Below are 16,742 nucleotides of genomic sequence, written 5' to 3' on the forward strand. Positions count from 1 at the left end.
CACAGAAACCTGACTTTGAGTCAGCCACTAAATATTCTGAATTCCAATGTAAAAATATGCTATACAGGTTATCATTAAAAAAAAAGCTTAAAATCAAAAATTTTGCCCCAAGGGGGAATTTTACATAAAATATAGCTACTTAAAAAAGACAGACAGAGAGAGCGAGAGCTGCTAATACTTTAAAGAATATTCTTTACTTTGAGTGTTTGTGCCTGGATAGCAGCCAAACACAAATGTCATTTATTTGTCACCTTTATTTGTTCTAAGGTTCACAAAAGTCTAAATCAAGTAGGACTTTAACCTATAGCAACTCGCAGGAAGGGGCACCTGGGTGGCTCAGTCGGTTAACCATTCGACTCTGGATTTCAGCTCAGGTCACAATCTCACAGCTGTGAGTGGAAGCCCAAGTTGAACTCCATGCTGAATGTGGAGCCTGCTTGGGATTCTCTCTCCTTCTCTTTGCCCTTCCCCTTCTCATGCGTGCATGTGTTCTCTCTCTCAAAATAAATAAAGATTAAAAAAACCCTCAACTCATAGGAAAAGATTGCATTTACTCTGATGTTTCGCCAATTTTTAAAATACAGTAGTAGGAATGTACTTGGGCTTTAAATGTAATTTCTAGCTGCCTCTGAAAGCTCTGTTGTGCTGCTGAGTCTGACATGACTCTCTCTAAACACTCCACCTTCCAAGATCTAAACATTCCACCTTCCAAGATCTAAACATTCCTAAACCACCTTTTAGGGACTAACCTACTGTGATTTACAGAAGATTAACAATACAAATATGCTGGATATGAACCTGTTGTAAGAGATTAAAGAAATGAAATGTAAGATTTCTCTATATGAAGCAAATAGATTATTTACATTTTGAAGTTTTATATAAGGGATTCTGCCTTGGGCTTGAAGAAACCCATAATCTCTGGGGTCTTTTATAAAGCCCTTTATCAGAATGATTTACTTACTATGCATGCCAAATAAGATATAGATGTATGAGAAAAGCGTTAATAATTTTCTTTCTTTCCTCCCCTGAAGTAATGTTGAGAGTTTGACAGGGTACTTTTCCACGTCTATTCTCACACACACCTCCACAAATACAAGCAGGTGTTTTCTTCTTTAAAAAAAAAAAAAATGGTACCATACTATAAATATATTCCTATGCAACCTACCTTTTAAAAAACAGAATACTTCACAGACCTTAAAGTCAAAACACACAGGTGTTCCTTTTCAGGGCTTTGGATTGTTAAGTGTTAAATTATTTAATTAAAGTCAACTAAAGAGAAGCTGGTTTCCCTGGAAACCTGAGAAATAATTGCAAATATTTTATTTATGTATTTAAAGTTTGTTTATTTTGAGAGAGAGCAAAGGAAGGGCAGAGATAGAGAGGGAGGGACAGAGAATCCCAAGCAGGCTCCACACTATCAGCATGGAGCCCAATTGGGGCTCAAACTCAGGAACCATGATATCATGACCTGAGGCAAAATCAAGAGTCAGACATTACGGGAGCCTGGGTGGCTCAGTGGGTTAAGGGTCTGACTTCAGCTTAAGTCATGATCTTATGGTTCTTGAGTTCGAGCCCCACATGGGGTTCTGTGTTGACAGCTCAGAGCCTGGAGCCTGCTTCGGATTCTGTGTCTCCCTGTCTCTTTGCCCCTCCCCTGCTCAAGCTCTGTCTCTCTTTCAAAAATAAGTAAATAAAAAGTAAAAAAAGCTTAAAAAAAAAAAGAGTTGGACACTTAACCAACTGAGCCACTCAGGTGCCCCTCAAGCATATTTTAAACATAAATCAGAGCTCAGAAGGCTAGAGAAGAATAAGCAGCAATCTCCTTTTGGGTTCACAGAACCATCAGCTCAGATAGGATTCAAAGCCTTTTGTTACAAAAAATTAATCACAAAAATTACATCAATGGTCTGAGCCAAATGCATTGTGCTCCAAAGAGCTGCAGCTTTTCAAGTGGTACCAGAAAGGCATCCGCACAGATACGTTATGCTGACTGCTGTGTGGCTCCTGCACCCTCTGACCACCTACAACCCAGCCTGGNGCACTGGCACCCCTGCCGTGACCCTCTACAAATAGACAAGCAGTCCCGCCCTTCCTCTCCCAGGGACGGGCAGTGGGACACACCCTGGAACCTTACAATCAAAACCAGAGTCCGAAGCTGACGTGACAGGGGCGCCCAGAGAGAGGTCAGCAGGGAGACTGACACTGCCCCCAGCTCTGTCCCCAACGTGCCATCTGTCACATCCTCTGACATTCCGGAGATGGTTTCCAGACCTCAGGCTCTAGGCAGATGTCCTGTCCCCTGGTACTGATCTGACCAAAGCCCAACCCTCCCCTCTCCCTGACCCAGGATGTCCAGGACAGCCTTTGCTCACATAGCCTCCGAAGCACGGCCCCGGAAGGCTGGCCCCTTGGGCGGGGAGCAGGGCGCAGCCTGGCCGGACCCACCTGTGCAGGAAGTGCAGCTTGTGCATGGCGGCCAGGCCCGCTGCAATCTCACAGGCCATCCGTTGCAGCAGCATGGTCTGCGAGTCCCCCCTCATGTGCTCTTGCTCGCTGCGCAGGTAAGCTTTTAGGTCACCCTGCAAAAGGCAGTCCAGGTCAGTTTCCAAAGGGGACGAGGCGGACACACTGGCGACCAAACATGAGCCTTCGCCAATTTAACTATTAAGGTTATTTATGATTATTTTTCAAGATTTGACCTTAATAAAGAGCAAGTTCCAAGTTACAAAAAGTAAACCCACCCAAATACTATAGAAAACACTATTCTCTTTTAACATCATTCTGTTAGTTTATCTTTAAATAAACTATTAGTTTAGATGAACACGTAAAACAAAACAGTAAAAGTTAGATAAATTTTCAGTGATGCACAATTTAAACAAAGTGCAGAGGTATAGAAATTTCTAGGTAACGGAGATGATATGGAGAGTAAAATAAATGGTGCCATCTGCGCTGCCTTTACGGATTCTAGGACACATGGTGAGAGAACATTACGTCACAAAGGCTAGGGCCACAGCACTGGTGAGCAACGAACGGGGAGGGAGGGAACGGAAGGAAACCAGGTGGGAGAGGAGGGAAGAAAGCATGCTGAGTGCTGACCAGTCCCCGCCAGCTTCCCCAGGGCTGTGTGGCCCCGAGACCACTCCGAGATAGAACATTCCAGCCCCTCCAGAAAAATTCACAAAATTACTAAGCCTATAGAAAGGATGACAGCTCGGGCAGGAAAACGAACAAACTCACACCGGACGCCACCTGAGGCACATCCACCAAAATGCTGGGCCCTCCAGGTACCCTGCTAGACTGCCCCGTGTTAATCTGCCTCTCTTTTAGGACATTATTTAAAAATTTTTTTTTTAGTGTTTATTTTTGAGAGAGAGACAGAGTATGCCCAAGTGAAGGGGCAGACGGAGAGACACACAGAATCCGACGCAGGCTCCAGGCTCTCAGCAGTCCGCACAGAGCCCAGACACAGGGGTCAAACTCACAAACCACGAGATCATGACCTGAGCCGAAGTCAGATACTTAACTGACTGAGCCACCCAGGCAGGGGTCCCTCTTTCAGAACTTTAATTTAGGACTGTATGTTTTGGGGAATACACATTTAAAGAAACAAAATCTTCCACATTCTCCTTATCACAATGAGTAAACGTTTACTGATCTGACTTAATTCCAAATTAAAGCTTTATATAAATGGTTAACAAAATTTAGAAAGCAAGCCAATAGTTTTCGATTGTCATTATTCCTGAGTCAAGGAATGACTCCTGAGGGAGGTGAACAACTAAAGAATAGAATGCATCTCTTATAACTGTTAGCAGAGAGCAAGTGGATCCAATTCTTCCCAGAATAAAACCTTAGAACGCCAAACTCTATGACAAACGTCTGCCGACCATTAACTGCGCACTGCAATGTAAATCCCAGGCCCACTGCAACACCTAAAGGCTTTCATTCCCAGTCTCGATGGTACTTAGGTGAATGATAATGTTGGGATTAATAATCACTGCTGCCGAAACTTGTGAGCAGCGTGTCAAGCACTGTGCTAGGAGTGTCTACACCTGCTGCCTCGAATCATTCCTGCAATTTGAAACACTTCCTGGCGGTGGAACTGAGGCTCAGGGAGCTTAACGAAATCTCCACGAGGCCACAGGCAATGAACGGTGGGGCTGCACTTCTACTGTTTAGTTTTACCAACCTGTCAAGAAAATCCTACTTAGGGGTTTACTTTATAAGACTGAATGTAAAATAAATTCACGTCAACTGCACAGATTCGTTGGATCCCCCAAACTTAATGGAGCTGCTCTGCCAGGGAAGCAGTTTCGTGCCCTCAGGACCCGCATCTCCGACCTCTTATTTCTTCCCAGACATGAAGCTGGAAATGCAAGCTTCTCCAGGAGAGAAAGAGACCCTTCTTGCCTTTGAACAACACATGTCCCAGGTTGCCTCGGGGGCTCAGCTGGTTGAGCATTCGACTTCGACTTCGGCTCAGGTCATAATCTCGCGATTCATGGGTTCAAGCCCCAAGTCAGGCTTTGCACTGACAGCATGGAGCCTGCTTCAGAGTCTCTGTCTCCCTCTCTCTCTGTCCCTCCCCCACTTGTGCATGCACTCTCTCAAAAATAAACAAAAATAAATAAATAAATAAAAATACATGCCCCCACCTTCTCCCAGGCTAGGCTCCATCTAGTGCTGGAGTGGGTGGGGATAAAGACGATCCTCATGGCAAATACATTAATCCAGTCAGAGATCAGCAAAAAGCTCCAGGCCTACAGGTTAATGGGATTTTCATAAGGTGGCCCACATGGAAACTAAATATGAAAATGAACAGCTTTTTATTTACATTACCAATGAAATGGCAACTTAAATCCATCTGCCCAACCCCTTTCCTGCCATATCCGTCTAAGGGAAAAAGCACCTCACACAAAAGGAGCATTATGCTGCGGCGCACCTGGCCAGCTCCCCAAACAAACAGAAGCTGCTGGCAAACGGGGAACCCTTCACAAGTGACTCTGGCCACGACGGGAGAATGACAGAGTGGGTGTAGTTATTTTTCAAGGTTATCTAAAGCACAGTTTAGCCCTGAACAAGGCCGGGGTTGGGGCACCGACCGCTGAGCAGTGGGAAATCCACATAGAACTTCAGACTCTCCAAAGACTTGACCTCTAGCAGCCTGTTGCTGAGCAGAAGCCTTACTGATAACAGAGTTGCTCACCACATATTTTTCTGTGACATATATTATAGACTATATTCTTACAGTAAAGTAGGCCAGAAAAAAGAAAATGTGGAGAAAATCATAAGGAAGAAAAAACATGTTTACAGCACTGGCCTGTATGTGTCGGGAAAACTCTACGTGTAGGTGGACCTGCCCAGTTCATTCCATGCTGTTCGAGGGGCAGCTGGATACTCATCACCATTTACAGAGCTCAAGGAGCCTTCTCTCCACAATAATTCACTCCCCAAGCCTCAGCAGAAGGGGCTACATACCAATTTTGCTTGAGAATGTACCGCCCCTAACGTTTCCAGCTTGGCCTCTCTCAACCCACAGTGCAGGGGGCAATGTCAGCAGTCAGCACAAGGCTGGCGGGCACACCTCTAAGCTGGGTGAGGCGGTGACAGCAATGACTACAGAGGAGCCTGACAGGATTCACGGTGGTTTGTGCAGGACACAGGGTTGGTTCTATGTTCTAGAAAGATGGTTGGCTCTCCTGGTGCCACCATTTAAAAGAAAAATCAGCATAAAATCTTTAATTACAGCAAAAATGTTTCTATTAAATAAATACTAAAACTGGATTCGTCCTATCCAAAACAGACAAAACCATACTGAGACGCCCGGTTTCCTGTATGTTTCAGTGGCACTTGGTGAGCAGACGGGGAATTACTACTTTGGTCCCTTATTTAAAGAGAAAACCACAAAGGGGGCGCCTGGGTGGCTCAGTCAGTTGGACGTCCGATTTTGGCTCAGGTCATGATCTCGCAGTCTGTAGGTTCAAGCCCCGCGTCAGGGTCTGTGCTGACAGCTTGGAACCTGGAGCTTGCTTAAGATTCTGTGTCTCCCTCTCTCTGCCCCTCCCCTGCTCATGCTCGCTCTCTCTCTCAAAAATAAATACACATTAAAAAAAAAACCTACTAAGAATAGCAATGTATTCCAAATTAAAACTGATCCCACTCTTAATTTCTCAGATGGTCCTCAAAACCTCCCAGAAAGACTGCCACTAGGTGGCAGCAAAGCGCCACCCTCAGGACTGCCTTCGGGTAGGGGCTGAGATGACTTAGGCATGAGTGGCAGCGGACCTTCAGACAGCTGTGGCTAGTGTCCTCTTAAATCCCCAGGCAAGCCGCTGCCAGGGCTTATCCAGCTTTCTTCAGGGCACCGGGAACACGGAGTTTTCATCATAACGTAAAAATGCAACCAGTGAATGGTTCTATAACTGGAAAATTACAGTCTTTTATACTTTTAATAAGAGGACTCTGGGGGAGAATTTATGATTTTTAAACAAAATTGGCACGAAAGGGGGCAAGCCCGGCATAAACAGCCACATACTCAGCCCCTGCTGACGGAAGAAAACACCCACACGAAGCCGAACGCCCCAGTACCCATCTGGTCATCTCCCCTGCCGGAGGCTGCTTCCTGGGTGCCTGGGCCCCCATCTGCCAGTGTCCATCCCCTGACACAGCACATCCTGCTGCTACGGACTCCTCCCCCCTGTGCTCACACGCTTACACACACACCTCTGCCCCAGGNCATCCCTCTCCCACCCCACTCTCCCCTCACCAGCACTGCCATGGTAGAGCCATCCCTTCGCTGTCCACCTGCCTCCCAGTTTCTTCCTAGCTCACTGGCATGCCTCTTCCAGGCCCCTGTGCCGGGTCCTCCTCCCCTCACCGATCAGCAAGTACTGACACAGCTCAACCCATTCCTGGGTGACTCTATCCACCCCATGGCTTTAAAAACCCTCTCTCATGTGTTTCTCAGGCTCAAAGCCCTCCTGAGGCTTTCCTCCTGAACCCCAGACTCCTCTTCCCAACTGCTGACTTGACGCCCTCTCCTGGACACCCTAAGAGGCACCTCAAATCGAACCGGTCTGGTGCAAAACTCACAACCTGCTCCATCTCAGGAAATGGCTGAGATGGTCACCGTTCTCCCAGTGGATCAGACCAAAATCGAAGACCTCATTCTTCACTTTGCTCTGTCTCTAGACATCCAACCCATCGCCAAGTCCACGCTCTGCTTTCACCAAGCCCCAGGCAGCACCAGGCGTGAGGAAGGGAGAGGACCCCAGCAGGGCCCAGGTGGCCACGCCCTCGCCGTCAAGCCTGACCGTGCTGCACTGTCCTGCGGCACAAGCGTCAGCGCTGCTGCCCCTGGGCCAGAGACACTGCGCCTCTGTTCCACTGTTACTCACATCCTCTCTTCTTCCTGAGCTCTGTGGGGGCGGGAACATGTCGTTCACCTTTGTATGCCCAGCATCTAGCAAGTTCCCTGGTGTATGAGCGTACTTAATGAACACATGTAGAACTAAGACATGCCATTAACTAGGCATCTTCTGTGTGAAAGGACAGATCTAAAATGGAGGTTCCCCTCTGGTGGAAAACGTGTACAAGCGTCAAACCACATTTTCTTTGTGGCCTGTCTCTGCTTTTCACCCTTCCAGCTGATCTTTACCAGCAGATATCAACCTTGCCTCTCTCAGGAGGACAGGTGTTCCCCCGTCTCCCCAGAATAACATTAAACCATAAATTAAAACCCCTATTTTGCCACTGGTGATCATGTGACCTTAGGCAAGTCAACTAACCAAATAAAGTAGAACACAGAGCCTAGTACTGAAGGCAGACAGACCCAGGTTTGGCACTTCAATGACTACCATCATCTCCCTCAGTCTGTCTCTCTACCTGTAAAATGAGCTCCTGCCACCCCACCTCACAGAAAGAGTAAGACAGAGACACCTGGGTGGCTTAATTGGTTAAGCAGCTGACTTTGGCTCAGGTCATGATCTCATAGTTCGTGGGCTCGAGCCCCACATCGGGCTCTGTGCTGACAGCTCAGAGCCTGGAGCCTGCTTCTGATTCTGTGTCTCCCTCTCTCTCTGTCCCTCCCCAACTCATGCTCTGTCTCTTTCTCTCTAAAAAAAAAGAAGAAAAAGAAAAAGAAAAGAAAAGAAAGAAAGAGTAAGACAGAGCAACGTGTAACCTGTACTCCTCTCTCTTCCACCTTGGCCTGCAGTGTGGGTTCCAGAGTGGCCGGTCTCTGCTTTTCACCCTTCCAGCTAATCTTGGCCAGTAGACATTAACCTGCCTCTCTCATGAGGACATATGTGTCCCCAGGCCTACCCCCACCCCCACCTCCCCAGCGGGGCACTGTCTGAGGTGGTTCCCACTACCTGGTCTATTCAATTGCTCCTGCATGCTCCGAGCAAACACGTTCTCCAAAGTGAAGCCTTCTCTAGTGATCCTAGTTAGAAATGCTATACTTCCCCTGCACCCCCTCCCCTTTTTTTGTAAAGTAATTTCTACACCTAATGTGGGGCTTGAACTCACGGCCCTGAGATCAGGACTTGCATGCTCTAACAACTAAGCCAGCCAGGCACCCAGAACTGTCATACTTCAATACACATTACTCAGACCTTGACTCAATCACTAACTGTGATCAATTTTAGGTAACTAAATATGAATAAAAATAACTCCTGTCTTGAGCACTTACTATGTGCTCCCAAACTTGATTTGCCAGCTTATTAGTGGTCAGGGTAGTCTACAGGGTAGGTGGTATTGTCCCCATTTTACAGATGTCTAAACTGGGACTTAAAGAGGTCAGGTAACTTTCCAGAGTGACATGCTCTGCAGGCAGGAAATGCAGGGGCCCGGATGACCTGAAGGTGCTCCCGAGGGGGCTCATAGGACCAGCATGCCTCACCTCTCTCCCTGGAATGCAGTGCACAGCTCTTTGTACCTAGTAGGTGCCTGGTACATTTGTGCTGAATGCGTGGTCCTTGCCCAGAAGCAATCTCCTTGCCTGGACATTCACGGGCGAGCACTGTGCACCTTCTGTGGCAAAAAGCCGGAGACGACACCCCACAATCACCTCTCCTCCCCAGAGACCTGCACCATCTGGTTACAAACTGGCGGCTACAGTCCAGCTACCAGACACACTGTCTTTTCATTTTCTTTCATAAAAATTCAAAGATAAAGTGCTTTTCAACAAGAGACTGGTAATTCCACCTCACAAGAATTACTTAAGTGCAAAAATATTCTCTCTTTTCTATTTAAAAGATGTTATCGTCGAGTATGAACACCACCCAATGACGACTGAAAAGGCCAATGTTCATTCAATAGCTCCTGACCCACTAAGCACATATGAAGATAGTGGCTCCTTTCACTGTGGCCGCAGCTGCTTATGACCAAGTGCAAGCTACTCCCTCTGTCCTCTGGATCCTTGCCAGCGGGTACTTTTGCTTAGGATGCCGCCCCACTGCTCAGGATGGCCTATTTCGGGGAGGGCCGTGGGACGTCCAGGGGGGAGCAGGGCTCAGCGTTGAAGCGAGGCTTTGGTGTGTTGGGGGGACACCTTCGCAGGTGGGTGCCTTCTTTGGTTCACTGGGATGACGCCACCTGACCATTCCTGCCACGGAGCCACTGCACATACTGAGCCGGGACAAGGGGACTTTGGAGCTGCTGACCCTGCTTACTAGGGCCCAGAGGTGATGAGCCCAAAACTGTCCAATGAAACAAACGTGACCCCTCACTGCTAGGCAAGGTGGAGGCTTCCCTGGGTCAACAGCCTCTATTTGGACAGGAGACTGGGCACGCGGAGCCCTGACTGGTCGATCTCCTAAGGGCGCAGTAGCATCCTGCTAGCACAGGGGAGAGCAGGGACAGCACCTTAAATAACTAAGTAATCACTGATTTGCACAAGTGTGGGAAAAACTGGGTAACGTAACACCACCATCTTAACCACCGGTAAGTGCACAGCTCAGGGGCACTGAGAGCATTCACCCTGCTGTGCAGCCATCACCACCGTCCTTCTCTTTTAATCTTCCCAAACTGAGACTCTGTCCCCATTAAACACGCTCCCCAGCCCTCCCAACCCAGTCCCTGGCAGCCACCACCCCACTCTCGGTCTCTGTGAGTTTGGCTGCTGTAGATACTTCACAGGTGGAACCACACAGCACTTGTCTTCCTGTGGTTTGGCCTCTCTCACTGGGCATCACGCCCTCAGGTACATCCGTGTTGGAGTGGGTGCTGGCATTTCCTTCCTATTTAAGGCTCACTAATATTCCATGGTATGGATAGACTCGATTTTGTTTACTTACTCATTCACCGATGGGACTCTTGAATTGCTTCTACCTCTTGGCTACTGTGAATTATGCTGTTCTGAAATGGGTGTGTGAACAGCTCTCTAAGATGCTGCTTTCGATGATTTTGGATATATGTCCCTACAAGTGAAATTGCTGGGTCATATGGTAACTCCTGTAATTTTCTGAGAAACAATTACTGTTTTTAACGTTTTGCTGTTGATCAATGTCTGGGCAGCACAGCTAAATTAACAATAGCTGTTAGCTCTGCACTGCCAATGAAAGCCATTGAGGGGTGAAGGGCTCCCTCTAAACACCTAGCCTACAGGAGTGAACATTCTCCCGTGATGACTTAGGAGGCTCACATAAAATGTTTCAAGGAGTCATATTTGTTGAACCGGTATACAAATTTAAAACAAAGTTTTATTTGTTAATTCTGGAGAGCAATATGCATAATCATCACCCCAAAATATGGAAACCAGTACAACTTTAGGTAAGTTATTCTCTGAATATCCAGTCTAAGTACTTGGAGAATATGCCTTTAAATACGAGACCTAAAAGTACTGGGTAAAACCTATATAAAAAGAATGCTAACAAAAAGCATGTATTTATTATATTTACATGATGGACACCTGGGTGGCTCAGTCGGTTAAGCGTCCTACTTCAGCTCAGGTCATGATCTCACAGTTCGTGGGTTTGAGCCCTGTGTAAGGCTCTGTGCTGACAGGTCAGAGCCTGGGGCCAGCCTCAGATGCTGGGTCTTCCTCTCTCTCTGCCCCTTCACCACTCGCGCTCTCTCAAAAATAAACCTCTTTTAAAATGTACAATGACAAAGAATCTTGTCAATTCTGGCTTTTTTATGGTAATTGTAAGGGAGCTGCTTGTGAACTTTGTAATGTTTGAGTTTCTTTATAAAGTAGGTTAAACTACTACTCCCAAAAAGAACAAGCAGCTTAGTGAAAAAATGAATTAGAATAGCGCTAAAACTAAACCCATCGCCTTAACCACTCAGAAGACAACTGTCAGCTGAGCATCCAGCTTTTACCGGTCCAGGAAAAACAACAACAACGTCTAATAAAACTTCCAGGAATAGACAGAGGGTGAAGAATAGAAAATGCCAATATATAAGAGATACGTCAGGTTTTTAAAAAAATGTTTATTATTTGTTTTGAGAAAGAAAGAGCAAGTGTGTGAGCAGGGAAGGGGGCAGAGAGAGAGGGGGAGAGAGAATAGCAAGCAGACTCCACACTGTCAGCACAGAGCTTGACACAGGGCTTGAAACCACAAACTGTGAGATCATGACCTGAGCCAAAACCAAGAGAAGGATGCTTAACTGACTGAGCCACCCAGGTGCCCTGAGACAGTTTTATAAACTAAATGTGATTAACCCAGAAATGTGGTATTTCAAGTACATATGCTTCCTGCCGCATTTCTGTTGTGTTCACTCAGGAAGTGTGTTTTGTTATTTATAAAAAAACACCAAGTGCTTGGGGACCCAAAAGGGCCACCATAAAGGGTCTCAGAAAACTACAACTCTGAGTTCAGACTTGTCTCCTCACATAGGGACACAAGACCACAGCCCTTCTCAAATGCTGTCCGCACAAGAATCCCCCGTCTTGCAGTTCTCATACTGTAATAACCAAGGGTCATAAATATCGTGACTGATATACTGAAATAAAACAAAACATAAATGCAGCACAATAACCAGAAATGTTATCAGGTGCGCCTTCCTCTTAGTTCTGATGCCTCCCTTCAATTGTTTATCAGGTTAACTAACAATGATCACGTGTCTGCTCTTGCTACCAAGGAGGCCTAGAGGACAGTGACCCAGCTCTCCTTCCAGATCCACAGATCCACGTGGGGAGTGGTCTTCCAAAAGCAGGTGTTCAACAAAGCAGCTCCCTTGATGATGGGGGAAGAGGTGGGATCAGGACAAAAAAGCAGGTTGGGATTTCACTTGTCCTCACATGGAGGGAAAGCTCTACGAGGTCCCAGCTTCTTTGGAGGAGGGCTAAAACATTAATTTTGGACTTTGTCAAATTAAATATGCATGTTGTAACTTCCAGTATAATCATACCAAAAACTAGGAACAGTATCTAAAATCCAAACTAGTAGGTGGGAAAAACTGACGCCCCTCAAAAAAAAGAATCCAAAAAAAGACTAGCAAAAGAGTAAAACAGAAAAATTGAAACAGGTAGGTAGGAAGAATAATACAAAACAGGTACATAAAATTCCAAGGATCTCATAGATGCAATAAATGTAAACGGAATACATGTTCCATGATAAGTGATCAAGACTGACAGATTAACAAAATTTTAACAGTAAGCTATTTTCAGGCAATGTAAATCAAAGGCAAATTCTAACCAAAAAAAAAAAAGGTTGGGATAACTGGGATAAATATTAGTATCAGTAATATCAGACTTAATCCTCAGCATGCTTTTAATCTTACAGAGAGTCCCTTCATAATAACAAAAGCTTAAAATTACAAAACGTTGTATCAGTTCTGAATTTGTATCCTTGACACAGCATTCAAAGCAAATACAACTAGAATTATAAGGAAAATCTGTAATCAGAGCAGATTCTACTGTACCTCTTAATAACTGACAGAAAACGGACTCAGACTCCTCTATCAATGCCCTCCGCAATCAGAAGGATACAGAAGATTTGAACAACCTCATGAACTCGACCCAGAAGACCCATACAGATACACCTGTACAGAATATACGAGAATATACATCCCTTCCCGGAACCACAGATAATAACTGATCCTAGGGTGAAGAGGGATGTAGCTGGGGGCAGAGCTGATGTGTAAGATGAGTAAGAACCGCTTTGCTTTTTTACCAGTCACTGAGACGTGGGGGTTACTCTGATATAATCCAATGAAAGCTAATATATCAAGTTTATTGATTTGTCTTTGGAATTAACTACTGCTGCCAATGAGAGTAATATTCAAGTTGAACTTTGGAATTAAAACAAAAATCCACAATGGCTATTGCCCGTTTTGACTCTGCCAGCTGAAAATACTATCTGAACTAACTGGGGATTTATCTCAAAGCACTCGCACTTTTCTTTGCACAACCTTAATGTTTTCACGTTCTGAAAACTGAGATGATGCAAAGAAATCAATCAAAACCTAGGTTTTAAAAACAGATGTTTACAGAAACTTGACACATAAAAATTAGTATTCATAAAAACTGTACAAACATAGCTTTTGCAACTTACAACTCTCAGTGAGTAACACTGTCATGCTAAGAAGTGAGGCTATTAATTTTGGGTTAAAAAATCATCTAATTATTTAAAAATATAAATGGCATGTACATTCACTATTTGAAAAACCTGACAGGTCACAGGTACTCTACAGGTAAGATTACCTTATTGGGGAAAGGTGCTTCAAACTGCCTACCTGAGGTCAAGACCTCAAGCTCTTGGGAAGGGCAATCCTCGATCCAAGCTCTGGCTCTAAACAACATTTTCTCAATCTCCGTGAGCCTTACTTTAATCATATAGAAAGTGTAGATAAATATGATGAAATGAAATGCATGCAAACAGCTCCGCACAGGGATAGAGTGTAAAAACAACACTGACGTAAGTGTCCATCAATACTATTTTCAAAAGGTAATGACTTAGCACATCCTAGAGCTTGTAAAACGGGGACAGAAGTGAAAGCAGTCCCTCATCCAGCATTTCTATCTGTCAAAAACACCTGGATGTAACGTTCTGAATGCTTGGCCTTGAATTTCCACTAAAAACTTACCAGGTCACAGAACTCAAACACCAGGAGATAGGGAATTGCTTCTACACACTGCCCCACACACTGAAGAATATTTGGATGCTGAAGAACACTGGGGAAAAGAAAAGTCATAGTGTTTGTTCATCATGGAGCGAGCGAGTTCAACTGTTCAGACAGTAATCGAAGTTTTAACATTCACCACAATTTAAATATGATACACTGCAAAGTCGTTTCAAACACGTGATCCTCAACAGACCCCCGACTATGTTTACAAAACACATCTTAAGGTTTACTTACTAGTAAGGTTCGCCATTTTTCAAAAAAGCATCTTGTTCCTTTGGACTCGCACTCGCTTTTAACTCCTTCACTATCACTCTCGCTACACTAGTGCCTGTGTAAATCTCCCCGAGGAGGACCTAAAACCAAAGAACAGGTTTTCATTTCACTTCCATCAAAATGGTAAAGCAGCAGCTCTCATTTATCAGGAAACGGAATCCAGGAAAATAAATTAAGCAATAATCAGAAGGCCCTCTATTATGAAAACACTCAGGAAAGCTTGTGAAGTGAAAATGTTTTCCTTGTCTTAAACTGTTTATTGGATACTGACAGCATTCATCTACGTATCCTGTTTTTCTCTTTAAGAATGTACTATACTTTTACAAATATTACCAGTGACATCACAAAAGAGTAATTCATAAGTTCAGTTCAAACAGAACTCAAATGTTTCTCAAAACACTTCAGCTGGGTTTTGTTATTCTGTCTCCTTCACGTAAGAGAAAGTAAAGGGACAAACAGCAGTGTACAAACATATTATCATTGCATTGTAACTTTAAAAATCTATGGCATTGCAATTATTCCAGATCTTTATCTTGTACTGAAACTTCATTTAAAACAGGAGAAAATATGAAATGAACAGAATACAAAGTGAATGAAAACAAGAGCACAGTACAAGCGGAATACCAAAGATAATGGGCAATACAGAAGTGTTCTAAAAATATAATATTTAAGATGAAAATGATGATGAAGCGAAAGTTTTCACTTAATTCAAGAATGATCAAAACTAAAAGCCTTTTTTTTGAAATAGTTTTTAATATTTTATCAAGTAGATTAATTTTAATACCCTGGAAAATGAGAATAAGACCGTGAACAGCATGTATTGTGTTTACTAAGGAATGTACGGGCAGAAAAAGAACAAGAAATTCGGATAATTTAACCAAGTCATATTCCTGGTTTCAAATAACTACCCTGTACATCTATCATAAGCCTAACAGTCCTCAGATACCAATTCCAGAAAAGATGAGGATAATCTCGCCATTTCTCTCCACCACCACTGCCATCATCCTTGGCCTTCAATGTCAGCAGGGACAATTCATTCAACATTCTGACCTCTTAGGTTTTTTACCTCCCTTCCAATACTCTTTTCTATTATGACTCCACCTAGCTAATAACGATCATGCCCAAAACCCAGAACATGATTGGGTAGGGGCAGAGAGGGAGAGGGACTTAGGATCCAAAGCAGGCTCCACGCTGTCAGCAGAGCCCTCCTGAACTGGTCAGACACTTAACTGACTGAGCCACCCAGGTGTCCCCCAAACCTTGAATTTTAACTTCTCCTTCTCTACCAATCCTCTGATTTCAAGCTCACTTCAACCATCTAACCCAACAAGCACACAACTTGGCCTCCAGATCCATTCATGATAGCAGCGCTCCACCACCCGCCCGACCACAGGGAGCCCTCCCCTCCCTGGCAGCTTAGGGTCCATGATCCTCCACTATCACTACCCTCTTCGCCACTCTTGCTAAGGCCCTGGAGCTCAGCCAAACCCTAGTCCTCCTTACATTCAACTACCTGCCTACAGTAACATCAAATGTAGACAAAACCCACACACACGACCACAGCAACTGGCCTCGTTTCAAATTTGTGAGGGTCCTCAGCACTCCCGTCCTCCCACCGCATTCCCTACTTGATAGATTTCCCAGGAGGACTCTTTCACACCTCCTCCACCTGTTCAAACTCTCAACGTGTCTTTGTGCTCCTCCCTTTCAAACTGGCCTCCTGTTCACTGAATAAAATAACCAGAAGTGGACTTCCGCATTTGACACCAGCACCTGTATCCACATGCTGTTTTTATTCCCGTTTCAAGAGAACTCCTGCAGTATCCCCCCTTTCTCTCTCCTGCATTATCACTTTCTCCCCTATAGCATAAAGAGGCTAAAATAGTTACACATCCTATAAAAAGCAAAGCAAACCAAAACCACCTTCCCCTGGTCCTTGGATGGTCCCAAACAGCTCGTACTCCACGTCTCTGCTCCCTTTTACAGTAAAACTCAACAGGGCTGTCTAAATGAGCCGTCTCCGCTCTCCCGTGCGCCTGCTGCGTGAGGACGTGACCCCTAAACAGCCTCTTTTGACAATACCATGGACCTCACGTGGCCAAGTCCCACTTGTCCCAGTCTTCTCTTAGTCCGTCAGCAGCATTCACTACCATTCATCTTCTTGGGTCTCCTTCGTCGACCCTCAGAACACCCCACTCTCCTGCACCCGCTCCTTCCCACCAGTCAATTACCTCCATTCCCATCACTGGCTCTCCCTGACTGCGCTGACCCCTCCCGACCAGACCCTAAGGGCCTAGGCCCCACGTGTCTCCCTTTCCCCGCATTCACGGTCTCAGTGATTCCATCTAGTCTCTTCCCTTTGAAATCCAGCTATACACTCACTTCTCCCAAATGTCTGT

The 16,742-nt window shown here is 45.1% G+C and overlaps 1 protein-coding gene across 1 annotated transcript in view; it reads right to left on the reverse strand.

Moving 5' to 3' along the window:
* Nucleotides 1–16,742, reverse strand: part of LMTK2 (lemur tyrosine kinase 2) — a 78,728-nt gene that overhangs the window by 28,844 nt on the left and 33,142 nt on the right. Inside the window, exons 5-7 of the mRNA XM_077758717.1 lie at nucleotides 14,305–14,423; nucleotides 14,032–14,119; nucleotides 2,446–2,579 (exon numbers count right to left, since the gene is read on the reverse strand). Of these exons, the coding sequence (XP_077614843.1) occupies nucleotides 2,446–2,579; nucleotides 14,032–14,119; nucleotides 14,305–14,423 (341 nt within the window). The remainder of the gene's footprint in view (nucleotides 1–2,445; nucleotides 2,580–14,031; nucleotides 14,120–14,304; nucleotides 14,424–16,742) is intronic.

This window comes from Crocuta crocuta, unplaced genomic scaffold (assembly GCF_008692635.1).
Source record: "Crocuta crocuta isolate KB4526 unplaced genomic scaffold, BGI_CrCroc_1.0 scaffold273, whole genome shotgun sequence".
NCBI classification, from domain to species: domain Eukaryota; kingdom Metazoa; phylum Chordata; class Mammalia; order Carnivora; family Hyaenidae; genus Crocuta; species Crocuta crocuta.